Below are 27418 nucleotides of genomic sequence, written 5' to 3'. Positions count from 1 at the left end.
TTTCCTTTCTGATATTTGAAGAACAGGGTATGTTGGACAAATGCCAGGAACTAAAGGACTTTATTTGCAATAAGGGAAATCTTGATTATACAACAGAAAAGACTATGGCACCAGTTATAAAGCATGTATATAATAGTGAGTGATCACAGCCTTTGTCTGTCTGTACTAATCACTTACTGCATGTGATTTTCAAGATATAAAAAATAAATATGTACATGCATAATCTCCAATGTGTGCTCTTTCATTCTGATCTGATTAATTCTTTTCAGTGCCGCTGTTTAGAATATTATTACTTTCAGCAGATCCTGTGTTATTGTCATTCTCCAGTTGATCATTTATTCAATGCAGTTTTGCCAGTGACAGTCCATTGTATGCTCTATTTTTTTTTTGGTGAACTTGCACTGCACAAAATAACAAAACTTCAGGAATACCAACTTCAACAACCTTAGATATTATGTGCAAACTACTCTTCAGTGGTTTGTACAAAAACATTTTTTGCAACATGCTTTACTTCAGTATAGTTCACCCACAGATTAGAGATCCTTCAACACTTCTGCGCATGCCATAAAAAGGAGAATCCATTCCGATAATAGGGGTAATCAATCCGTATTGCAGGATGAGTTGTTTATTATTACACGTCGAAAAATTAACGTCTGTTTTATGATCATTGTAGTTAACTATGTTGCTTGTATAACAGTTGGAAAAATTTACCTATAAAGCATGTGATTTCGTGTGTTGGCAACCAATTCGTACGTCCTTCATTTCTTACTGAAGGATGTACAAATTGGTCGCCAACACGACCCTTCAGCATGAATCGACTATTCTTGGCAAGTTTCCAAGTGGAGATCTCAAAAGCGTGGGCATACTATAGCACTCAAATCTTTATGTAAGTGAGTTCTGTTTAAGATAACTTCCATTTTTGATTGGTGTAAACATATGTATATAGCCATCTCAGTCTAACCCCTAGATATTCTCTTTAGCTCCAGTCATTGCTTCATCTCTGAACAGCAATTATACAAATCACAAACACTTCAATATAGAGAATACTACACTTGCACCTGGAGTGGTGTCCAAGAACTTTAAAAATTCTTGATTTTTTATAGCAGTACTAGGGGGGGGCTCTTCCCCCCCCCTCCCGATGCCTACGGCGCCCAATCCCTCCGAGTTCCAGAATGGTAGGCTGGCTCTCTTTGAATTCTGATGACTCAAATTTTGAAAGGGGATTCCACAGAGGTGACTGTATGATAATACTAACAGTGAGAGAAAGTGAAAAGGCAACACGAAATAGAGGTTACTTCAGGAGCCACACCTTCAGAAGAACAGAGCAGTTCCATGGGGGGATCAGGAGAATGTGTATGTGTGTAATATGCAAAAATGCTTACCAATACTATATGAAAAAGATTGTTCTTTTTTTCTTTTTTTTTTGTAATGTATTCATTTGTGCTTTTGTTATTTATTAGGTAATCAAGTATGAAGGAACAATAAAAGAAGCTCCTCTTGTGGCAATAGATGGCAATTTACCAACTGAAACAATGCAGTTCATAATAGATTTATGTAATAAATACAATGTCCCAGGTAAGTTACTTTTTAATACTTGTCTTATTATTATGGTGTTTTATTGCAATAAAGCTGATCATCCAGTGACAAACAATTACAGCAGCCAAAGATATGCATTTCTACTTTGTCACAACTAAACAGCTCTGCATAGGAAATGATTCAGGACAGTGTTTGTATGCTATAAGTAGCTACTTTACTATATGTTACTTGAAATATTTGCTATACATGAAAGACATGTCTTCTGTAGAGATACATTCAATCCTTCATTATGAAAACTTATCGAACAGCATGCAAAAAAAAGCAAGGAATAAAATTCGACACATGATTTCTTAATATCTACTAGATATCTAATACTTGTTTTGTTACAGCCAGTTGAATATTTTTTTTTTAGTTTTCATGTTTCAAGGAAAAATACTTAGTTTTTTTTGTTTGTTTGGAATTCTAACTGTTTTGTCAATACGGTGTATGTATGTGCACAATGCATATGTGGAAGTGCATATAGCTTTTTTTTTAATTCTCTCCAGCAGCAGTCACCAGGAACCTTTTTTAACCAGGAACAAAAATAAATATTTTTTCTGTACGTAACACAGAAAAATCGCATAAAATTCAAGAAAGCAGGACTAATTTGCAAACTAAATTTTGATATCTGTTCAAAGTTAAAGAGGTAACTATAGTTCATCTTGAAAGCTAATAAAATGAAAACATTTGATTCAGTATCCACTGAAGATATCAAATAAAATACTGTTTAAGTATCACCAATACTTATTTCTGATAGTGAAACATTTTCAGGAAACAACTTGAATGTTATACACATACAATTAAAGGAATGAGAAAATAGAGATGCTTTGAGCCTAGTACATCATCTACAGGTGCTGCACATTAGCCATGGCTATTATTATTATTTTGGAACAAAGAAACCCTAATATCAGTATCCTTCTTGCATAGTTTTAATTGTATTGGAATGGTTCTTTACAGCAAATACCAAATAAAACCTCTCAGATTTGCACTTGCTTTAATGTAATAGGGCCACCTTCCCCTCATTGAATTATCTCTGCAATGCCAAGGGCTCTAGACAGATGCTGGCAGTTCCAGTGCTTGTCTATAGCAAAAAAAAAGCTTACCAGAAGCCAGTAGACATCTGATAACTAAAAGGAAATAAGGCTTATCTTGTGGAGATAATCCTTACTTGTTTGTATTTTACACAGTATGGAGTTTTTTTTTTTTTTTTTTGGTTAAAATTCTGGATATTTTTTTCAGACACATAACATTGTAGCAGTGATGATGTCTTTGGCTGGAAAGAACCTCAGTTCAATTCCAGTCGTAATAGAAGAGAAACATTCATGTGGGATTTTCTGCTAGACATGAGTTAGGGAATCTAATGTGAAAGTTAGAGAATCTTCCTCCAAAAATTTTGGGATTTTGCATTTAGACTTCAAGAGAACACATTATTAACATTAGACATCCATGGAGTCAAAAGAATCATCACAGGAGGTCTCCAATGGTACATACAAAGCATATTGAACCATCCCTTCACCATTTCTGTACTCACCACTCTCTGGCAATGCATTCCATTCACCAACCAAGCTCCATTCAACAAACCTGCTCCTCACCCTTCTTATCTTATACAGCTTCCAGAGATTGCTTCTGTTCTTGATCTGCCTGTCTCCTCATTCATAGAATGAGGAGACAGGCAGATTAATTTTTCACATTAATCTGGTAATGATGTCCTATGATCTTTTGTCTCAGTCACACTTTCCCCTCCTATTCACAGGACTGCAAATGGCATTCCCTCAGTCTTGTCTTCATACACCACATTCCAAAGACAGGAAATCACCTTAATCAGCTGACTTTCAGAACCTCATACTCATGAAATCAAGTGACCAAATCTGTGCACAATAATCCATATGCATACACAGTAAAACTACCTCTTGCATGTCAAGGTCCTTCTGAACACTGCCATAATCCGATGTGATGTCTTCACCATTTCAGCATTGTGGTCCCTAAACTTCAAGACCCCATCCACCACTCCCACTACAAGTTCTCTCATCACCTCTTCCACCTCTGGTAGTATACTTTGCATACAACTTAAAGACATAACATGCACCTCTCAAAGTCCCAGTTGCTTGAGAATAATCCAAACAACCAATTAAGCAATTGTAGATATATGGGACAATTCATCATTCAAATGTCTAAGTATTAATCAATGAATGATGAATCACATTCAGTAGTAAAATTAGTTCTCATGTTCTTGCTAACCACACTTTTACATAAGTACTTCCAGGGCTGAACTCTTGTTCTCTTCCTTCTACCCAAGTATTGAAAAATTTTCTTCTGCACCAATCCTGTAAAACTCCTTTAGTAACATATTTTATGTTGAACCTATAAATGAGAAGTTGATTGATCAGCCTATAGTACATTAGTACTGTGTATTGGTAGTGGGTTGGGAAAGGAGGAACTTGTTTACATTTGATTTGAATGATTGTATATTCCCTGGGAAACATAACAGGGGGAAGACTGTTCCACAATACAGCAGTTGGAGGAGGAAAATAAACTTGTTCTGTGGATTTCAAGGTGCACTGTGAAGGGATGTTAAGCAGCAACTGCAAATGTTCCAACAAGCTCAGAATGGGGGAATTAATGATGCTATTTCAGACGAACATTTCCCATTGAAATATTTGTAGAATACACATACTTCTTTGTATATTCCCTGGGAAACACAACAGGGGAAAGACTGTTCCACAATACAGCAGTTGGAGGAGGAAAATAAACTTGTTCTGTGGATTTCAAGGTGCACTGTGAAGGGCTGTTAAGCAGCAACTGCAAATATTCCAACGAGCTTAGTACTAAGTGGGGGAATTAATGATGCTATTTCAGACGAACATTTCATATTGAAATATTTGTAGAATACACATACTGCAGAAATCAAATGTGAAAGTGGAGGGAGTGAGTTGGTAAGAGATGGGTCATTAATAATTAGAATTGCTTTCCTCTATATTGAGTCAAACATTTTGATGGAGCTTTTAGGGGCCCTGCACCATACATATGTGAGAGCAGTGTTCAATAGCTGGGTAGATTTGTGATTTGTATATGGTTAACAGCTGTTCAGGGGTGAAGTAACATCTTGAGCAAAAGAGAAATCCTAGTTTTTCAGAAGATGCAATGGTTGTGATGTGTTTATGCCAGGAGAGGCTTGATGTCAGGATAATTCCAAGACGAGAAATCTCAAATTGTCTGGAAATTTGGGTTTTGTCAAAAATAACACTAGGAGAAACTGGTTCTTTTTTATGAGAAATAAGACAGAACTGGGTTTTAGCATCGAATTTGACGAGGTTATCTGACCCATTGGAGGATTGCTTGGAGATCAAAATCGAAGGCAGTGGTGTTTGATGTTCTGTAGGTTGAGGTGAGTTATGTAAAGTTTATCAAATGAAAGGTATAAGTGCAATGTGCTGTCATCTGCAAAATTTTGTATTGGGTTGGAGGTCAACTGAAGTATGTCATTGAGATATAGCAGGAAGAGGGTTGGTGAGAGAACAGAACCTTGTGGAACCTCAGCATTAGTTGAATGGTGAGAGAATAAGGAACCATCCACCACCACACATATTGTGCATCCAGGCAGAAAGCTAGAAGTCCTAAGACAGACCAAACAATGGTAGTTTGCTTAGTAAGCCTTTATGCCAGACCTGGTCAAACACTTTGGAGATATCAAATGCAACCACTTGAGATTTGCCAAACTTCTCCATGGCATTTGTCCAGAGATAGGTAACATACGTGAGCAGATCCCCTGTTGATCAGCAGCAGCGACAGAGTCCATACTAGCAGTTGTTTATTGGTGGGTGCCTTCAAGATAGTGTAGGAGTTGGGAATTTATGATTTTTTCCATTACTTTAGACAGAACTGAGGTGAGTGGAATAGAGCAGTAGTTGGATGGTAGTGACTTGTCACCATTTTTGGGAATGGGTTGATGGATTGTATATAGGCCAATTTCCAGGTTGTGGGATAGATACCAGTGTGGACTAAGAGAATATATACAGGTGACATAGGATATGAGTCAGTTCTGGTGCACAAACTTTCAGGACAGTTGCAAGAACGGAAACATTTTTCTATCATATGTCCTCTTTTCCACCTGGGAATTAAACTTTGTGACTCACAAATCTATCCTTGCAGGGATCTGATGTCTATATCCTACTAGTTAGGAATATAACATTTTAATATTAAAGTAGCACTTTTGCAGCATCAAAAGATGTAAGCAAGCAAACAAAGTACTTAAAAACTGTTTTCTTAACAGTGAATTATAACCACAGGTTACTTGCTGGTACATAAATTTGTTTACACAAGTGAGTAGTTTAATTACTTACTACTTCTCTCCCCAAGAAGGGAAGGGAAGGAAAAGTTTTGCAAAACCTGAACATTCCCAAAACCAAACATCATCCCATTTGTGGGAATGATGTTTGTTCTTACTGAAGATGTCTTTCACATTTGACAATGCCATATTAAATCAACTTGCAGTGCAAGCCATATTCATCTGATTCAGCTAATTAACTAGACATAACTAGATAAACAGTTCACCAATTCAAAAAATTATACTAAATCACTTTAGGTCACTTTTAAGAATTAAAATTGTTCAAATGTTCCAAAATCATGAACTACAAATAAACACGTATTTCTACTACTCTGAGTGTAACATGAAACCACAGAATGCTTTATTCCCTTCTCACAAATCATTTCTGCCAACACATCTGTAGCAGGTCTATCTGCAAAGCACTTCAGAAGTTTCTTTTCAAGAAACAGTAAGATTTCCTTCCCTTATTTTATCACTTCAATGGAGTTTTGTGCATGTTCTACAAATCCTTACTAATGATAACATCTTTCACTGTTGGGTATAATGCATCTATTTGCACTCTGAGTACAGCATGGTAAAAAAAAAATAATAAATAAATAAAAATAAATTTAAAAAAGTTCCTCAAAAAATCACAATCAAGTGGATTTGACTTTTATTTTTGTTTGTTTTAATGCATAAAAAAAGAAATATCAGAGTAATGTGGATGTTAATATTAATAAGCAGTATCACATTAAGCATATACCTACTGAATTCTATAAAGTACAAAGTACTAAACACTTAAAAATACTTAAATGATGCGATATCAGAATGTATTTCTGGAGTTCAAAGAATAAATAAAGTAGGAGAAAAATGGATGTGCAATCTAAGGTGTAAGAAAAAGATGCCGAAGAATGATATCAGTTATGATAATTATAAACAGCAGGCCAGAAGAGTTGCAAGTATTGTACAGAAAGCTGAGTACTGAAGTTGTTGAAATTGAAAGAATAACTGCACTTCATGCAGATGGTATGGGGGTGACTGATGCAGAAGTGACTGTTCAACTAATGAGTAGCCATTTTGCTAAAAGCTATCAACCTAGTATATGCAACATTGGAACTCACCGCTACCTTAGTGAAGAGGTAGTGGTGAGTTCATATGAGGAAACTCGTGTATGAGGAGGAAGTACTAGAGCTGTTGAATGAGAATTCTTATGCAACAGCATAAGAATTCTTCAGTACAAACTGATGGGAGATCAGCATGGATGTTGACAGTGTTCAGCTGAACTGGCTATTCCTTTGACTAGGCTATATAATTTGAGTCTCAGAACTGGGAAGATTCTGCAAGAGTGGAAAGAATGTATGGTAATCCCTTTGCACGACGGTGGTGCAAAAACCTATGTATCCAACTATTACCGAGTCAGTATCTCAGGAGTGGTGGAGGTGAAAATTTGGAAAAGTTGGTTAATTAGGGCTGACATTCAGAAATGCATTGACAGAGAATATCTGCTTTGCAACGAAGAACAGCATGGATTTACTAAAGGAAATTCATGTTTTAACAACTTACTCACATTCTGTAATAATGTTATCACGGAGTTAGACAAGGGGAATGGATACACCATACTTTTGGACTTTGCTAAGGCTTTTGACATATAGCATGTATGGAGAGGGGGGGGGGGGAATTTGCAAGATTGAAGGTGTGCCTCAAGGATCCATTCTTATTCAATCTGTATATTAATGACATTGGGAAGATTTGACATTCAACGTAAAGCTATTTGCTGATGATACAGAGACAGGTAGGGTAATCAGGAATGCTGCTGATCTGCAGTATGCTTGCAGAATGATTTGAATAGGCTGAAATTTTTTACATGTGAAAATAGATGTCACTTCAATATGTTAATAAATGCAAGCTCATGCACTTTAGTGTGATTTGATATCCAGTGTCATATTATATTGGTGGGATTATGCTAGAAGAAACTGATGAGGCTAGGGATCTCGGAGTGTTAGTAGATAGGAAGTTGAAGTTCAGGGATCATGTAGCAAAGATTGCAAATACAACTCAAAAGATAATTGCAATGCTGAAGCAAACCTTGACATGTAAAGATAAGGAAGTTATTTTGCCTCTTTACAAGGCCTTGATAAGACCTCACCTGGACTATTGCATGCAGGTCTGGTTTTCATGATTCTGATACAGTGGAGAGAGAGTGCAAAGAAGTGTTAAAAATATCAGGATTGTGGAATACTGATTATGAAGACATTGAGAATTTGTATTCTGCAGACACTAGCAAACAGGAAAAAGAGGGATGATATGATTGAGAGTTACAAACTTCTGAAAGGGTTATACAGAATTTCAGTATATGGGATTTTTTATTTTATGGAGGGTGGGGAAAGGACATGAGGGCATCCTTGGAAGTTGAGAACGAATGTTGTCAAGAAGGGATGAGGGCTAGATTTTTCTCTCATAGAGTGGTTTGTGTGATTGGAATGGATTACTGCTGGATGTTGTGCACAAGTAGCATGAATGAATTCAAGAACAGGTATAACAGTGGTGCGAACAGCGTGGCCTCCCTCAATGAGTTCTTGACTTTCTGGAGGTCTCTCTTAATAATAATAATATATGCTCTAGCTTTGGACATAACCATATTAGAGAATTCCGCTAATTCTCTAACCATATTAGAGAATTAGTGGAATTTTATAATGTAAAATTATAATTTTACAAACTCCATAGATACATCATTGTATCTATGGAGTTTGTTTGAGACATTTCAGTAGTTTGTTACAGATAGTTTGTTATAACAGTGTTTTGTATTATTGAGTTAGTGACAGTCAATACACAAATAATTGCTGCAATTTAAGTATAGTACATGATAGGATTTGAATTTAATAAACAAGTTGTTAATAAGCATATGTTTAACTAAATGTAATATGTGTGCTACCAAGATATATCTGCAAAAAGTTAAGCTTCTAAATAAAAAGTAGTATTTTAAAACAGCTTCAATTAAATAAGACATTGTTAGTCAAAGAAATTTTTGTGTCCCTGCTAATCATGTGTCTGGTCTTGGTATACAATAGCATGCTGAGGAAGGCATCTGAACTAAAGATAGAAGAAAGACTTCAAAGACAGTCTGATTATACAAAGAAAGATTTTTAAAAAAAATAGAGGGGGGGGGAGAGAATTGATATCTTACCAACTCCACACAGTACTAGGATAAAAGATATATGGATAAAGATGACTGGTTATAAATCTACATATTCAGTCTGTATTAGATCATATATTTTGTTAGTTATGCTGCAATGTTTAATTTTTTGTAGTCATCTTTAATGGAAAATGTGCATTTAATCTATTGTTAATAAGAATATTCTTTATCATTCTTGTTGACTAGCACTCATTTGGTGGTTCTCAAGACCAGACACATGATTAGCAGGGATGCAAACATTTCTCTAACTAACAATTTCTTATTTAATTGAAGCTATTTTAAAATATTATTTGTTATTTAGAAGCTTATAACTTTCTGCAGATATATATTAAATCACACATATTAAATTTATATGGCTTCAGATATCAAGTTAGTGGATTAGATTGATAATTGGCTTTCCAGTAAATATCAGAAAGTTGCAAATGGGGGAGCAGTATCAGGGAGTAGTAAGATTACAAGTGGAGTTCCACAGTGTTTTCCTTTACCATAAAACCGCAAATCAGCCAACCAACCACAGATTTCATTACTGGGAGCATTACAGTTAAATCTTTATGTCAATGATATTGGACTACAGGGAGATATTCGGTTTTTGTTTTGCAAGTAATGGGAAAGGCATTAGTAATAGTGCTGATGTTCTCCTCTTAAAGATAATTTGAATAAGGTAGAAAGGTGAGCAAATGAACGGAGATATCAATTTAATGCAATTAAATGTAAGGTTCTGAAATTTGGGATACACGTATGGATGCTTCATACTCACTTGGTGGAGTTATATTGGAAGGTGCAGAAAGTAAGAGATCTTGGGATGATTGTAGATATCAATTTGAAGTTCAGCAGACATGTTACAAAGGTTGGGAAGACTTCTCAAGGAAAGAAAACTGGCTTCGTACCTCTCTTACAATATGAAGGAGAACATTGACAACAAGAAATAATAGTGTGGTGTTGCCATTGTATAAAGCATAGATCTGACCACATCTGATCACTGAGATTTGAAGGGGACAAAGTAACCTTGGAGAGGGTGCAGAAACAGATAATGAAAATGATATCAAGATTGTACAATGTTGACTATAAGGATAGACTGAGAACATGCAGATTGCAGAATTTGGTGAAACAAAAAAAATGGGGGGGGGTATATGATTGAGACATTGTTGAAGGGTTGTTATTGGATTTCAACAATGGAAAGATTTTTTATAAGGCAGAACAAGGAGAAGGAAATAGGGGCTATCTCCAGAAGTTGCAAAAGGAAGTAGCGAATAAAAGGATAGAAGTAAGTCTTTTAGCATGGAGAGTAGTAGGAGCATGGAATTCATTGCCTGAAAGCATGGTGAAATGGAAACGGTGGATGACATTACTAAGTGGTGTGATAGACTTTGTGTTGACTAGCATTGACCTACCATGAATCTCACCTTTAAAGATTAAACTACCATGATGAGTCTTGTGAGTTCACGTAAATCAAGAAAATAATAACAACAATAATATGTTTGGTTCTTCCCTCCTCTAACACATTGCAGTAGTAATTAAATAATAATAAAAACAGAACACACAGCACTTTAAAGTTTTAAAACTTTATTAATATACACACCTTTCCTGAAATATGAATAAATGATATCAAAATATTACCTATAAAAATATCTCATAAATCTTTGTCTTTCATAGAAATTTACAATTGATATAAAAGGATATTATTTTATAACATTAATAATAAATGCATCAAAAGATTTTTTTCTAGAAATATTTTGTTGTCATCTTTAATGACTACAAAATATTTCTAGAAAATTTAAATTTATTATATAAAACCATTTAAATTTTGTTAACATTTAACAAAAATGTTATTTTTGTTAAATGTTACTTAATTTTAATACAGTATCTTTGATACTGTATTAAACTAAGTCCAAGTGTAATTCTTTGACAGCCTTATTTCACTTGAAGTTTTAAATCTTTCATAGAAGACACAAAACATTTCAAAAAATCAGAGTTGACACTTCAAGTGAAATAAGGCTGTCAAAGAATTACACTTGGACTTAGTTTAATACAGTATCAAAGATACTGTATTAAAATTAAGTAACATTTAACAAAAATAACGTTTTTAGCATATAAGAAAATAACTAACGCCATACAATACGCTCTTGCATATTGTATGGCTATTGTAATTTTACAAAAGCATGTTTCATGCATATGTTTGGATGCAAACTTTTAAAATATACATTTAATACAGAATGGTTTCAACCCCACTACATGGGCTTTCATCAGAAACAGACTATTATACAAGCATATAGTATGGCTATTGTAATTTTACAAAAGCATGTTTCATGTGTGTATTTTGATGCAAACTTTTAAAATATACATTTATCACAGAATGGTTTCAACCCCCACTACAGGGGCTTTCATCAAAGGCATAATATTACAGAGATTAAGAAGTGAGCATATATACAAAAATATACCACAGGCCTTATCATTATGTCAAGAATGAACCATTAGATGATGAGATAGAGATTCAACAGCTGTTGCATTATCTGGATATCAATTCATCAACAGGGCTAGATGGGATATCAACACATGTGCTAAAGGAATATTCAGTAGAAATGGCTTGGTCTCTTGGCATATTTATCTAAGAGTCTCAGCTCAGGAAATATCCCCACAATGGGTGATACAAAAACTTGGCTAACTGCTGACCTACTGGTATCTCTGGAGTGGTGATGCAGATTTTAGAGAAGTTGATAGGTTGAGAGACAAACTATACTTTGCAAAGAACAGTATACACTTGAGGAAGGTTGTGCTACAGACATGTTGGATAAAGGGAATGGATATACTATGATGCTGTTAGACTTTGCTAAGGCATTCGATAGGATACCACATAAACTGGAAAATACAGGATTGGAATATAAAGTGACTTTGATAAGTGGGTGGCTAGCAGATGGGTATCAGAAAATGATTTTTGATACCTAACTGTTATGGTGAGTGTGAATCTAATCAGATTTAATAAGACTAGTGGTATTCTCTATGGATCAGTCCTTGAACCACTGTTGTTCGCTATATACATTAATGATATTGGGAGGGACCTGACAGGAGATGTTCAATTGTTTGCTGATGCAAAGATAAGCATGGCAATCAGGGACTTCTGATATACAGAATGATTTGAATAATCTGACAGTGGGCAAATGATAATGGCTATCAATACAATGTTAATAAGTGATGCACTTTGGCATGATGGCATATTATAATGGTGGAATTATGTTACAAGAAATCAATAAGCTAGGAAAATTGAAGTGATGGGAGACAGGAAATTGATGTTCAGAGGTCATGCCATTGGTGATTTGCAAAAATTGCAAATACAATTTAGGGAATGATTGTGATAATGAAATAAATACTGATATGTAAGGATAAAGAAGTCATTTTGTCTCTTTACACTAGGCCTTCATATTACAGCACCTGGACTACTATGCACAGATTTGGCCTCCTGGGTTCAGAAGGAATAAAAATACTGATGCAAAGATTATTCAAGATTATGAGGAATAATCTTGAATAATCATATAGACTGAAATCTATATGATTATTCAAGTGAAATCATATAGACTGCAGACACTGATAAAGAGTGATATAATCGAGGTCTGTAAACTTCTGAAATGGGTGTCATAGGATATCATCTGATGAAATTTTGAGAGAGAGAGAACATGAAAGGCATCCATGGAAGTGAAATTTGTGCATGGTTAAGATAGAATGTAAGCACTAGATTTTTCTCTCACAGAGCAATGAGTGATTGGAACAGTTTGTCTGGTAAAGTAGTGAATGAGTTTAAGAATGGCGACATCTGATGTGGGTTGTCTACAGCCTCCCTTGATGATCCTTCATTCCTTGGAAGTATGATAATAATAATAATATTGCATATTTAATACAACAATATCACTGCAGTTCTAATAGAAAAATCAACCTTAATGTGATCAAACTCACACTTGTCAAGTTCTTGTCTCCTGGCACTTCGAAGGCATTTTAATGACATTAATTGTCCTCAAAAATATGCTGAATTGATAAATCATATAGCTCAACAGTCTTTCTTCAATAAATAATTTAGAAAGGGCCCATAAAAAATAAAAAAAAAAAGGAATGAAGAAATGCATGATTTCAAGTGAAAAAACTGTAACAAAGAGGTCATAATAATTATAGTCACTTAAGAATCTCACCTCCATAATATCAACTTCCATATTCTCTCTCCTTGATAGAAAAAGCTATCTTCACAAATATTCTACTTGTCCCTCAACTCCCATATAAAAATCTATAAAAGAAACCGCACTGGATATCAGCCAATACTGTTACCTGATAGGAACAGTATGGCTGATCTTTTTTTTTACATTCTTTAACAGCTATCTATCTTCTGTGCTTTATCTTTTAAAACTGTTTAATGGTGTTCTATTTTTCATCCATAATGGATAATCTGATCTATCACCTTGAAAGAGTGAAACTAGTTTATATATATGGATATTTTAAGTCTCAGCACTGGCAGCATCTCAAAGGAATGGAAAGAATGGAAGATAGTCCTGATAGACCCCTTAGTATCTCAGGAGTGATGGTCAAGGTATTGGAAAAGTAGGTTTAAGCCAGAATTCAGAAATAGATGGGTAGGAATATGACATTCCATTCCATGGGGGGGGGGGGGGGAAGCATGGCTTTGTGAACAGGAGGTCTTGTAGTAATTTACTCACTTTCTAAGTGACATCTGAAATGAATAATAAAAGAAATTACTTCTTCTTTCATTACGCATTATTCCTGCTTCCTATGCAGGGTCTGCGTGTTACTTAGATACGACTTCTTGTTAGTAACACTCCCAACCGACCTGTCGCCTAGCCTGCTGCTGCGGGGGGGGGGGGGAGATATTTTTGGCTGTAGAAGCGTATGTTCATGGGGCCAGTTTGCCTGCTTGCAGGATGAAAAATGCCAGATAAACTGGCGGAAAATAAAATAAATTACTACACTATGATATTGCTGTTACTCAATTAACAAGATGTCACTTATAAAATAATTTACCAGGATGCTACATGCAAGCCTATTAATTATGTTGAAGCGAATGAGGATGGACATGAAGCTGATGACATGGATTAAAGAAAGGATCAGCAGACATCAGAGAATAATGTACAGTGGAGTTGAATCAAAGAGGGCATGAGGAGCTAATAAAGAGCACTGTTGGCAAAATAGCTCAAAGGATCATGTGGATGTCAAGAGCCATACTAACATTTACATTAACTAACATTAACCATACTAATCTTACATTCAGATTACTAAACAAATTTATTATAATTCAGATTTAGTTGCCTGGATTTCTTGGAAATGAGGAAATGATGGATTTGGAGGCAAGTGACCAAAATGGTGACTGGTACATGGAGTGTTCCCAATGAGTACAGACTAAAGGTATGTGGATTACAAAGTATAAGCTGATAGGCAGAAAAAAGGGAATATGATAGAAACATGTAAATTACTACAGGGGTTTTATAGAATGGATGTTAAGGAAATTTTTCAGTGTCTGGATGGAAGAGAACAAGGTGTCACTCCCTGAAAGTTGTGTAAGAGTGTATTAACAAGAGTAGAGTATAAGGACTAGACTTTTTTTTTGCTGATGAGTGACAAATGAGTCATTAGAGATTTGTCGGTGAATGAGCTTAAAAATAGAGGTATGATATGAATTATATCAGTGATGGTTACAGGATTAACAGAGGAAATTTTTCAGAACAGGTCTGGTGGTGGGAGAACTAGGGGCCAACCTTAGAGATTGAGCAAGAGTGTAGACTAAATTTTTTTCTTGCAGAGTTATAATGGTTGCTCAAGGTAGTAGGATTAAATTACCCCATGGAGAATTATCCTGTGTAATATTATGTGAATTCATTGATGAAAGCCTATAAAGTTATAGTGCATTAACACTATAATTCAATATATAATTGTGAGCCAATCATGCCCACAATGTAATAATCCGTTGATAAAATGTTATCCATCATTAACTGGATCTGCACATTTCTACTATCAAAACACAAGCAGCATACGCCTTTTGTCAGTGATTTTAATTTGCAGCTATTTAGTAAGCTGATGTCTGCTTTTATTGTAAAAAAGCAAATAAAAGCAGATCAAATTTATGTAGTTACGTAAAAATACTATGCAAGTGAAGACTTATTTGCATGTTCAGTGATTAATATAATGAAGAGCTTTCAACAACATCTTTTATTTAATTGTTGGCTAACAAAGAGACTGTGCTTTGAAAGGTTGTATAACTTATTAACTGGAAAACCAGCCATCAGGTAATAACTCTTTTTTTTATGGAATTGTAGACTAACAAGTAAATATAGAGCATTTTCTCAAGAGAATTATTGTGTTGACTTAGTACTTAATGTGAGTCGTGCTAGGCTTTTCACACATCTTCAAAATCTTTCTACTTTGAAGATGTGTGTTCCAATGCAAGAAATTAAATTTCTGCCTCCCACAAAGCTACACATATTCCAGCTAGGATAATAAGAAACACTTTCAAAAGTATAGATGTCATTTATTAAGTAAACTCTTTCTGACTGTTCTGTATTAATGGTGCTTTTTTATAATTTTTTTAATGGTATACTCTTCTTTTGTTACTCACCTTAAGTACATTTTTTATCAAAAACTTAAGTAGGAACTGATTAATAGTTTGTTACTTACTCAACAAATTACCAATTCCCCCCCACCTCCTAACCTGAAGTGAATTTTTTGACAGCACATGTATGTTTCTGTATAATAGAGGAATATATGCTGTCTGCTTTATTCTGGTGTGTCTCATTATATCTCTTTTGTCTCTTCATGTAGCATCCTCAGTGAGAGGGTGCAGCACCATGTCCTTCCAGTTCTCTCTGTTGGTGGCTTTCCTTTTTGTTTCTGCATAGCCATGTGAACCTGTCCACGATCTTGTATCTTCAAGCCATGTCCTTCGTTTTTTACCCCTTGATCCTTTTCTCATAATTTTTCCTTCAAAAAGTGTTAGTATCCTCTGTCCTGCTGAACTTCTCAGTACATGTCCTGCCAATCTCATATTTCTCTGGATCATTTCCTGTAATAAAGATCTCTGTGTTCTCATTCTTTGTAGGACATCTGTATTTGTCACATGTTCTGTCCATGAGATTTTCAGAACTCTCCTATAGCACCACATTTCAAAGGCCATTATCTGTTGTCTTACTCTTTTCTTGAATACCCAGGTCTCACTTCCATATGTGAAAACTGGCCACACTAATGTTCTTATCATTCTTTTCTTTGTCTCGATACCCACAGAACTTCTGAGCAGATCTTTATTTTTCTAGAAGGCATCTTTAGCTATGGCTGTTCTTATTTTTATTTCTTTATCTTATTTTCCATCTGCAGTAAAGTGGGTGCTTAAATATTTGTATTCTGTTGTATGTTCAATTTTCATATTGTTTATGAATATTTCTGGCTCGGATCTGATTTCTTTTGAGATTTTCATAAATTTGGCCTTTTTTTGCATTTATATCTAATCTAAACTCTTTTATCTTCTTCAATTAGTAGTTGCAGTAATTGATTAATTTGTTTTTGTTTTCTGCTATTAGAATGGTATCATCAGCATATCTAAGATTGTTGTATTTTATACCATTAATACTGATTCCTATATTTTGTTTTTCAATCTTTTTCATCACTGTCTCATTACATATAAAAATTATTTGTTTACTATATAATGAGCGTCTGTGTGGTTAGCCTAGTGGTTATGCGCTTCGCAACCATATGCCTGGGGAAGGAGTGTCCTAGGTTCGATTCTCGTCGGTGACGTGAGGAGCCGAAGGATCTTCCTCAGCCATAGCCAAGTTAGCCAGTCTTGGGCGTGGACAGCAGGGTTTTTTCCCCAGTTTATTCTGGGGTTTTTCATCCCACAAAGCAGGCAAACTGGCCTTGAGAACTCAACACTACAGGCCATAGGATACACCGGGGCATAAGGCTGACTACCTTATCCTGTAAACGGAGTGAAGTCCGATGATCAATGGACCCTCAACACCGCAAGGTAAAAAGAGGGTATAAGGAAGATGAGATGAGATATATAATGAGCATGCTTGCTCCATTTTGTCTAACTAGGTACATTCAATATTTGCTCCATTTCTATCAAACAGTGATCAAGTTGCAGTGTGATTAATCTGAGAGAGCAATATTATGTGGTGTTGTTTTTGTGTTTGTTTGTTTTTTTCTGGATAATAAAATGGCCATTATTTGTATTAGTATTATAGAAAATTTGCTTTGAGTCTAATTCAGGAGGCATTGACTAACTGGTGGATTCTATTACTGATTTGAAGTTTAATGAAAAAAATTAACTGTTCATAAGAATAATCTGATATTAGAATTGTCTAACAGCATTCATATTAGTCTTTTGTGAGAAGATTTTTTTTAAATTCTTTATTTACATATGGGTGAATTGTTTTCTTGCTTTAGGTCAGAAATCTGGGTTAGCCATTTCTAAATGATTTGCATTAGCAAGAAATCTATAAATTTGGACTTATGTCGATCTATAAATTAAGATTGACATAAGTCCAAATTCTGATTGTTTTAGAATGCTGCTGTATTAAACTGAAATGACTAAACAATTTATCCAAGAATATATTTCTTCTATTTGTTCTTTTTTTCATCTGTAACCGCTATGAAATACAATTAAGTCATTGTATTTCAATAGAACAATACCTGCCAATACGATTTTCTGCATTTTGAATCTCTTAAAAAGAATAACATTGAATGAACTCAAATGCAGAAAACATACTGTGTTCACAAAGAAATACCCCAAGCGTAGTATTTGTTTTGCCATGAATAGCAAAATTAATACCAGCCAAGATATGACCTGTGAATGAGGATGAGAACAAATCATTATTATGCATAATGTCAGAGAACATATAAGCATAAATCCAAAACCTTAATTCCCAGATTATTAGTGAATTATCTTAAACTATGAGTTATTACTATTATCATTGTTATTTATATGGGTACTCCATGGAGTGAAAAGACTCATCATGGGAGACACACCCTATCCATTAACACAATACCTATCATACATCTCCTTAAACCTATTCACTGTTGGGGTGTTCACAACCACTTCTGGGCAGTGCATTCAACATATTCACCACACTCCAATTAAAGAACCTGGTCTGCACACTCTTACTAACCACTCTTAGACAAACAACTTCCAAGTGTGATCCCCTTGTTTTCCATCCACTCCACATGTATTGGAAAATTTCTTTTGTGTCAATCTTATAGAATCCCTTTAGTAACTCATAAGTTTCTATCATAACCCCCCTTTCTTCTGAATCTGCAACCCACACACCCTCAATCTATCCTAATAGGGAACATTCCACAAACCTGTCACTGGCTTGGTTGCTAATCTTTGAATCCTCTCCACCACCACCTCCCAATCCCCAAGAAATGCAGGTGACCAAATCTGTGCACAGTTAACATGTGGCAAAATCAAAACCTTATAAAGAGGGATAATAATTATTATTATTATTAGACACCTCCAGGGAGTCCAAAGACTCATTGAGGGAGAGTGTGCCAACAGCATCGAACGATTGGTCTCCTTCCAACTACTAAACCTCCCCATCTTTACTTGTCAGTATGTTTTTCAGCATCCAAGTAATCCTCTGAGCTATTTTCCCAACTCTTGCAATGTCCCGTCTGAATTTCAAATCTCCATCCAACGTCATCTCCAGATCCCTAGCCACATCATTTTCCTGTATGCTTGTACCATCAATATGATACAAAGTATGTAATATTTTCATTCCAAAATCCATTACCTTACATTTTACAACATTGAATTGACAACCATCGTCCCTTGCCAATACTACCAATTCACTTAAATCATCTTTTAAGACATCTACATCACCGTTATCAGCTATTGCCCTCCCTAGTTTTGCATCATCAGCGTACAACTGAATGTGCTCCCCCCCCCTTCAAATTGTCTGCTATATCATTAATGTTCAAATTAAAGAGTAGTATTCCAGGTACAGAGTCCTGGCTACTCCACTAGTCACCCTCATTCACCTTGATTCCACTCCACCATACACCACCCTGCGATGTCTGTCTACATCCATGCCACCAACCTCATATCCATTCCCATTTGTTCCACTTATATAATAGTTTTCTCATGCAGTATTCTGTGAAATGTCTTTGAAAAGTTCAGCAGTATCATGGCTACACCATGATACTGCTGAATCCAATTCTGCTGTCACATGCAATCCTTGATCCAATTCTGCTGTCACATTATTATAAAATGTGAATAAATTACTGAGGCAGGACCTACCTTTTACCAAGCCATGCTGCTCCCTATACAGTACCATATTCTTTTCCACCCATTCTGAATTTTACTTTTAACCAACCTTTCCAATACTTTAACTACTCCGGAAACACTACTTGTTTCATAATTTGCTACTTCTGTCTTGGAGCCACTTTTATGTAATGGAACTTCCTATCCTGTTTCTGCTTTCTTGGAACCTTGCCAGAACTGAGACTTAGATTAAACAACTTTGTCAGAGGTGCTGCCAGTTCACTTGCACATTCTCATAGCACTCAAGCAGACATGCCATCCAGGTCCACTGCTGTATTCACATTAATATTTTTCAATATACTGGGTACCTCCAATTCATCTATCTCAATGCTCACATCAGTCTCTGTCACCTCAATAAATGCAAGTACCATATACAGTACCATACTGGTACTGTATATGGTACTTGCATTCCTGGATAATACATCCTGCAAAGTGAACACTTAGTAACTGAACAATTTCTTTTGCTTCTGTCACTTTCCTACCATCAGCACAGAGTAAAGTTATCTTTCCATAATTATTTTTACTCTTACTTGCTACATAGCAATAAAACTCTTTTTGATTTACCTTGGCCTCCTTAGCTAATTTTCTCTTAAAATCCGATTTAGTCTTCTTTACCATACTAGTTACCCCGCTTTCTTGTGCTTTATACTGCTCATGGGCATGTTGATTAACTTGTTTATATTCCTTCCACTTTGCTCCCCTTTTTTTGTAGCTCCTGCTTTATATTTATAGTCATCCACATAATCCTTACTCAGTTTATCCTGCTGACCCTGGGACTTCCTGATCCTATGCACTCTAATACTGCCTTGCTCAAACAATCCTTGATCACTTCCCCTGCACTCATGATATTCATTCCATATAATTTCTTATGCCATAGCACTGCTCCAAGTTTCCTCCTAAGTTTGTCCTAATCGCTAGCTTTGTAGTCCAAATAAACCCTTTCTTGACTGAGACTTCTATATGTTTACCTCCCAGGACAAGACTGCTTGGTCACTTTCTCCAATCGGTCATTTTCTGTTCCTATTACAAGATCCAACACTCTCAAACCCCTGGTACCTTCCATTATACGCTGTTTAAGGTAATTATCCCTTAGTAACTGTATAAATTTCCATTTTGCCATATGCCCTTTCCTCCTTCCAATCTACATTGCCATAGTTGAAGTCTTCCATGATAATTGCTCTACCTGCACTCATTGTGCTAATCTGCTGATGCATGTCACCCAGATCTTCTTCTGGATCCCCCAGGTCTATAGCAGCAGTGGAACAAACTGGGGTGCAAAGCCAAAAATTCTCAAAACTACTTACACTACACTAATAAGGCCAATAATGGAATATGCAGCACCTGTCTGGTCACCTTTGGCTTCATTGGTAAAGGAAAAATTAGACAAAGTAAAAGCAAAAGCATCCAAGATTGTCATTGGTGCAGTGTCATTCACTAGCAACATCAGAGCTCAACAGTAATGTGGGCTTGACCTGCTGGAGGACAGACGAAAATTTGCCACCATAAAATTCATTAATAATATCAGAAGCTATGAAAGCAATCATATCTCCCTAAAAACTTATGAACACTGGAATCAAAAATGCAGACTTCACAGCTCATCAACTTTGCAATATGATGACACTATCAGGAAAGAAATAGGTCTTGATCATCTAAATGCCCACATAAGCAAAGAACCTCTATTTTCCAGTCTTTTTCTAACCTTCAAATATCTCCATAAATCTAAACCTTACCAAACTCTATACAAAAAAAAAAAAGAATCAAAAGAATATGGGTAAGATTTAAAGACAATTTTCTATCTTTATGATAATCCCTCATACAAAAGGTTGCAAATATACATTGTATTAGTAGATGTTTGTAAACTTGGATGGCCTACTGGTTAGATAGTGCAGGAACCCTGTTCTAGAAATCAAACATGTTACTTAACTTTCAACAGGCCATCCACATACCATCAACAAACACCCATGCAACAATGGCATTAGAACCAACACTGGAGAGATGTCTACTCAGCTAACCAAGTCAGTACTAATAAAACTGAGCTAATAAAATTAAGTTGCTGCATTTGTTATTTTAAATGTAACTTTACTAACAATTATACAGACCTATAAATTGAAATTTATCAAATGGAATGCATATTCAAATAATTGGCTATGTCTAAGTTTAAGCTGATTTAATGATATCCTGTTTTTTCTGGGAGGTGTGTGGATGGAGTTACATATGGCTTTTTAAAAAAACAAAAACAGAAAAATACAGTAAAAATTATCTAATCCTTTACTACTACTACCACCACATTTTCCATTAATATCACAAAACGTATCGGGATTATTTACACAAACTCTTATCAATATAATGTTTAATTACCAACCAAAAACACCCAAAACAAATACATATGGGATGAATCATTCCTAGAACTAGTCAAAGTTCTGTGTGAGTATACTCAAAGATAGTGTGCTCACACAAAACACACCACTCTTAAAAAGTCTTAGTAATGTTCTATCCACATATATGCTCATGCTGCCTATCACCTTTTTACATTTTTGTAAAGTTTAGAATGTTCAACTATTGCAGAAGTGCTAGATACTTCTCTATACAAGGATGGGCGTGCGTGTGCATACATGAAAGGCCACTAGCCTGTAAATCAATGTTAGTGCCAGTAGTGAGAATCGGAAACCCTGCTCTAGAGACCTTTTTTTTTTTCAAAGCTACTTCAGGCCTCTAATAAGGTAAGATGATGGTCTCATACTGGATGATGAAATTCATCTCCCACACTTAAAGGACACAAACATCCATTTCTGTGGTGACACTCAAACTCATAAACCTATTAGCTAGAGAACAGGTATACTATCCATTTGGCTAACCTATATATAGTTTATATGCCAATTCAACAATTCTTCTCTCAAGTTCATCATAGCATCTAAAAATGCTTTCTGATCACTAGAGCCATTACGCTATCTAATCACATTCTTAATTCTGCTAACCCTGGCAATGATGATTCTATCACCCAGTGATCTGGGATAAATCAGACAACATTTTTAGATGGTATGATGAGCTTGAGAGAATTGTTGAACTAACAGAAATTTTTCTCAATCTGGTCCACCTTAATATAGTTTATATTAAAATTTATTAATGTAAAATATGTAAATACAAATCAGTCGCAATATTTTGTTACTAATCTGTATGTGATAGGAAAAAGGTTAATTTGCTTATCCATTCCCTAAAAGTTCATTAACATATTTGATATAAATAGTACAATTTCAGACTTCAACAAAAAAAAAAAAAAAAAAAAAAACGAATTACATGCAGAAATGAAATTGCTGTCTGATAATCAGTAATGTTGAAACATACAATGGTTTCTTCTTAAAACTTGGCTTTCAACAATGACAAAAAAATAAGTAAAATAAAAATAAAATAACTGTATTAAGTGGAGATGATTTCAAGTTGCTCTTAACAAGAGTGTTATAAAAATTAAATCATATGTAAGTTAACTAAATTTAAAATGATGGAATGCAGTATAATACAAGAACATTGCATGCCGAATCCTAAATCTTAGACTTGTTTCGCTGGTATCTTCAAACTGAACTGTTAGTCATAGAGGAAAAGGCTACAAAACTAAACCCAGTAGAGGAAATAGTTCTTGTTTGACAGTTTTTGAAGTCAATTAAGTTTCTCTTTTTTTTTTTTTTCTTTCTGCAGTTTAGCAGGTAATTTAAAAAAATCAATTATATGCACGTTTTTATCAATAAACTTATTGTATCTTTCTTATATATATATTAAGCTCAGCAGCATGCAACAACTTGGCTTCTTCTAAACCTAATTTGGGTAATCATAGTCAAAATGTCTGTGACTGTGTAACAGCAGACAGGATTGAAGCAGGGTTTAAAAGTCACACAATTGAGAGAGAGAGTGTAAAAGTATTGATTGAAAGAATAGTAGAATGCCGGATGTAAAGAATGAAGAGCTGGCTGTAATTAGGGAGATAGTACAGTTATGTGGAGTGATTAACAGGATGAAGCAGGAGCTGCAACGAATACAGAAACCTCTGGCAAGTGGGTCAGCTGATATCAGAAAGAAGTGTGAGAAAAGAGAAATGAATGCTTCACTAAGAGGGAGAAGGAAAAATTAAGGAACAAGTCTTGTATGGTGATTCTATCATAAGAGGTGTGTTTGATGAGAGATTGACAAAATTATGCTTCCTGGGTGTAAAATTAATGATCTTAGTGAGAATATTAGAGTGCAAAAGGGTAAAGTGAAAGAGCCGATCGTTTTGGCTGGAACAAATGATTTTGTAAGAGAAAAGTATGGCATAGGAAAGACATGAAAGAATTACTGGAAGTAGCAAAAGAAAAGAGTGAGAGAGTTAAGATAGTGAGTCTTTTGCTCTGATATGACAGAGCAGAGTTGAGAAAAAGGGCCATAATAGTGAATGACTCAATAAATATGTTATGCAGGCAGAATAATGTTGAATTTGTAGGGTGAGTATGATGGGCAAAAGGACTTATACAAGAAGGATGGTTTGCATCTGAATGGATTGGGTGTTCAGAGTCTGAAAATAATGTTAAATGAAGTGAAAGTAAATGTGCAAAATCAGGGAAACTAGAGCTTTTGGGGTGGTGGTGGGGGGGGGACTGTTTAGTGTATATACAGATATCAGTGAGTTGAATGTAAGAATGTGCATAAAATTCCTAAGTTAGTATCACTAGTAACAAACCAGAATGGGATATTAGTATAAAGCATCAGGGTGGGAGTGGATCCAAAGGGGCTTTTGCACTTTATGTACACTAATGCCAAGAGAATTCAGAACAAGCAAGAGGAATTTTGGTATTGGTTGGCTCATCCTGGCCAAAGGTTATTGGCATTAGTGAGACATGCCTAACAGAAGATGATATAGTTAGTGGGATAGAATGAAGGGTATAGTGTTCAGGTAGGATAGAGAGAAAAGAATAGGAGAGGAGTTGTTATTGATGACAGCTGATGAACTGCAACCAAAGAGTAGAAGTTCAACTGCAGGACAGTGAAAATAGCACACTTGATGCTATCTGGCGTGAAATAGAGGCCAGCAGAACAAAATATACAGTTGGATGCTTCTACAGACCAGGGAATGGAAAAGATGATGAGGATAGTATGCATCAGCAAATAAGCTCAATAAGTGGAAGGCAAGTAATTATGGGGAATTTCAACTATGAGAACATTGATTGGAAGAGGAGAGGACATGGTAGGAAAGAAATGCAATTTATGCATTTACTAAGGAATAATTACTTGAGACAGCATGTGATGGAATATACTAGAGTAGAATATACTAGAATATTCAAGAGTAGATCCCAGAAGGAGGCCTGTGAATGATATAGCAAAGAATCTGAGAGGAATTGTTCAGTTGTTTGCTGATGATGCAAAATTGGGTAGAGTAATAGTTAATACAAACGTTAACATTTTGCTGGATGATTTGGATAGACTGACAATCTGGGAAAAGGAGAATGTATTTCAGTTTAGTGTGGCAAAGTGTAATTTTGGGTGAAAAGATTACCAGCTATATACCACATTGATAGAACTGTACTCAAAGAAATAGAAGAAGCCAGAGATTTGGAAGTTTTAGTGGATAGCGATTTAAATTTTAGGGGGCACAAAACAAAAGTGGCTAAAGGATTTGGATTACTTGGTGACTGAAGACTACTTTAACGAGCAGAGACCAGCAGATTATTATTCCTCTTTATTCAGCCTTCATAAGATCCCATCTTGATTACTGTGCACATATCTGGTCACCTGGGTTTCTTGGCAATGAGAAAGAGGTGAAGAGGATCCAGAGGCGAGTGACCAAGATGGTAGCAGGGCTATGGAATGAACCTTATGAGAACAAATTGAAGATTTGTGGGTTACAGAAATTGGCTGGCAGGTGAAAAAGGGGGTGATATGATTGAGACATACAAATTACTGATGAGTTTTTACAAGATTAATACAGAAGAAATTTTTTAAAACAGGTCTGGTGGTGGAAGAACTAGGTGCCATCCTTGGAAACTGAGCAATAGTGTAGTTAGCAAGAGTGTTAGAACTAGATTTTTTTGCTTGGAGAGTGGTGAATGAATGGAATAGGTTGCCAGAGTCCATTGTGGGTGCCATGACTAAATGAGTTCAAAGATATGATAGATACTGCACAAATGTTGGATGGTTCTTGACTTGATGTTTAGGGCCTCCTTCGATGAGTCTATGGGCACCATGGAGTAGCACGTAATAATCATAATAATAATAGAGCAGTTAAACTTATTTCCATAGTTTGTCTGTATGAGAATGTATGGTTCTTTGACTAGTTTGTCTATTTTGCAGGAGACAAAAATCCATGTTATATCCTTATGCACCTGTTAAGTTACCTTCACTTCAAAAACTCTCACTTTTTTTTTCTGACATCTCAGATGGGATTCAAACACGTGTTTTTCTAACCACAGAGAAACTTTTCTACCAGCAAGGTTTCTCTGTGGAGATGCACCTAATTAGTAATGAAAGTTATATTTCCTTTATAAGTTTTATTGATCCTCAATGTTTCAAGAACATTATGAACATAAATGGATAAATTATGTTTTGCTTTACTCTTAATAGTGATAATACCCGTTTTTTTTTTTTCAAATTTTTATTTTTCTTAAATGAAAACTGCTGTGATTATTTAGTTTTTATACATCATAAGCTTGCTAGTTTAGTTGTCTGAACTGTCTGCAACAGGCTATACTGTAGGTTCAAACCCCATAACATACATGTTTACAAATACCCTTCAGTGATGGACATTTTCACCCAGTATGAGACTGCTACTACACTTGCTGGAGGCCTGAAGTGGCTCGAGACAGTTCCATGTTTGGACTCTGGATTATTTAAATAACCCATAGTACTAAACTTACTACAGAATACAAGTCCTATGTGGGTGGAATTATTAAAAAAAAGAAAAAAAGGTGAGACAACTAGCTCAATGCTCAAGTTTGAAATTACTGATAAAAATGTATTACAATACAGAGACATTTGCATATGAAAATCTCTAGAGAGGCTGGCATAATTCTCTGCAGATTATTAATGAAGGTGTTTTCCCCCTACTCCCTTAATATCTCTTGATTGATTGCTGTGTAGAGAAGTTATTTACAATCACACACCATGCATTCATAAGTATTCAGTTGCAATTAACAACAACAGTATATTCTTTAATATATTTACAGTATATCTTTTTTTTATTATTATTATTATGATGGTTATGTACTACCTATTATGTATGGTTACATTGTACCTACTGATATGTAATACATATCAGTAGATACAATAATTAGATTAATTTAATAAAAATGCAGGTATATGATATATAGGTATAAAATGACTATACTAGATATAGTTATTTAGTTTTATTTACTTATAAAACTAAACAAATAGACAAAATTCAGCTAAGATTTCAGCAAATACTAAAAATTCCCAAATGCAGGAAAACAATTTCTATCACAGTTATGCAGTTTAGAAACCAAAAGGGTGAAGACAATGCAGCCCATACTTAGGTGTTTTGTTTTTATAAAAATACATTTCACATATCACAAACTAAATGCAAGGTAAACAGCAAATATATAAATTATCTCCTCTAAAAATAATATACAAAAACATTAAAAATTGAAAATGCCTTTTTAAGCTGATGTGCCTGAAAGTATCTCTGGTTCACTCTTATCAAAGCTATCGGACTGTCAATGGCACTCCATATATAAAGTTGTTGGTTCTGCGCCGACGTTCTCTTGCTTGATAAATCTCTGAAATTAGTGTACCAGCAGCGCAACCATGACAAATGAAGGCTATTACTGCTAATCCATATGCCCAAGATAAATGATTAAAATTAGGATACTGGATCCAAGAACGATCAAAGCACATTCCGCCAAACACACAGACAGACAGGAAGATTGGCAAAGCTTTTAAAAAAAAAAATTATAAATGTCAGTAATACATTTTAAATCAAATAGAAGTCAAAAGTGATATGAAATGCAGGTTGCTTTGCTTATCAACATTTAATTTCTTTATACCACAGCATGTCAGAAAATATCAT

General features: G+C 35.2%; 2 protein-coding genes across 2 annotated transcripts in view; one reads left to right on the top strand and one right to left on the bottom strand.

Annotated features, from left to right (window-relative positions):
* Positions 1–27418, top strand: part of LOC150094643 (uncharacterized) — a 189320-nt gene that overhangs the window by 21417 nt on the left and 140485 nt on the right. Inside the window, exon 4 of the mRNA XM_090411613.1 lies at positions 1461–1575. Coding sequence (XP_090267739.1) covers positions 1461–1575 — 115 coding nt within the window. The remainder of the gene's footprint in view (positions 1–1460; positions 1576–27418) is intronic.
* The window catches only part of LOC150094645 (uncharacterized), a 38641-nt gene continuing 37946 nt past the window's right edge, over positions 26724–27418 (bottom strand). The window contains exon 4 of the mRNA XM_090411428.1: positions 26724–27284. Within this exon, the coding sequence (XP_090267554.1) occupies positions 27055–27284 (230 nt within the window). The 3' untranslated portion in view covers positions 26724–27054. The remainder of the gene's footprint in view (positions 27285–27418) is intronic.

Source organism: Typopeltis vanoorti, chromosome 21 (genome assembly GCF_054136105.1).
Source record: "Typopeltis vanoorti isolate ZY-2024b chromosome 21, IOZ_Tvanoo_1.0, whole genome shotgun sequence".
Lineage (NCBI taxonomy): Eukaryota > Metazoa > Arthropoda > Arachnida > Uropygi > Thelyphonidae > Typopeltis > Typopeltis vanoorti.
The sequence above is the reverse complement of the archived record's forward strand: the minus strand, read 5'-3'. Positions and strand labels throughout refer to the sequence as shown.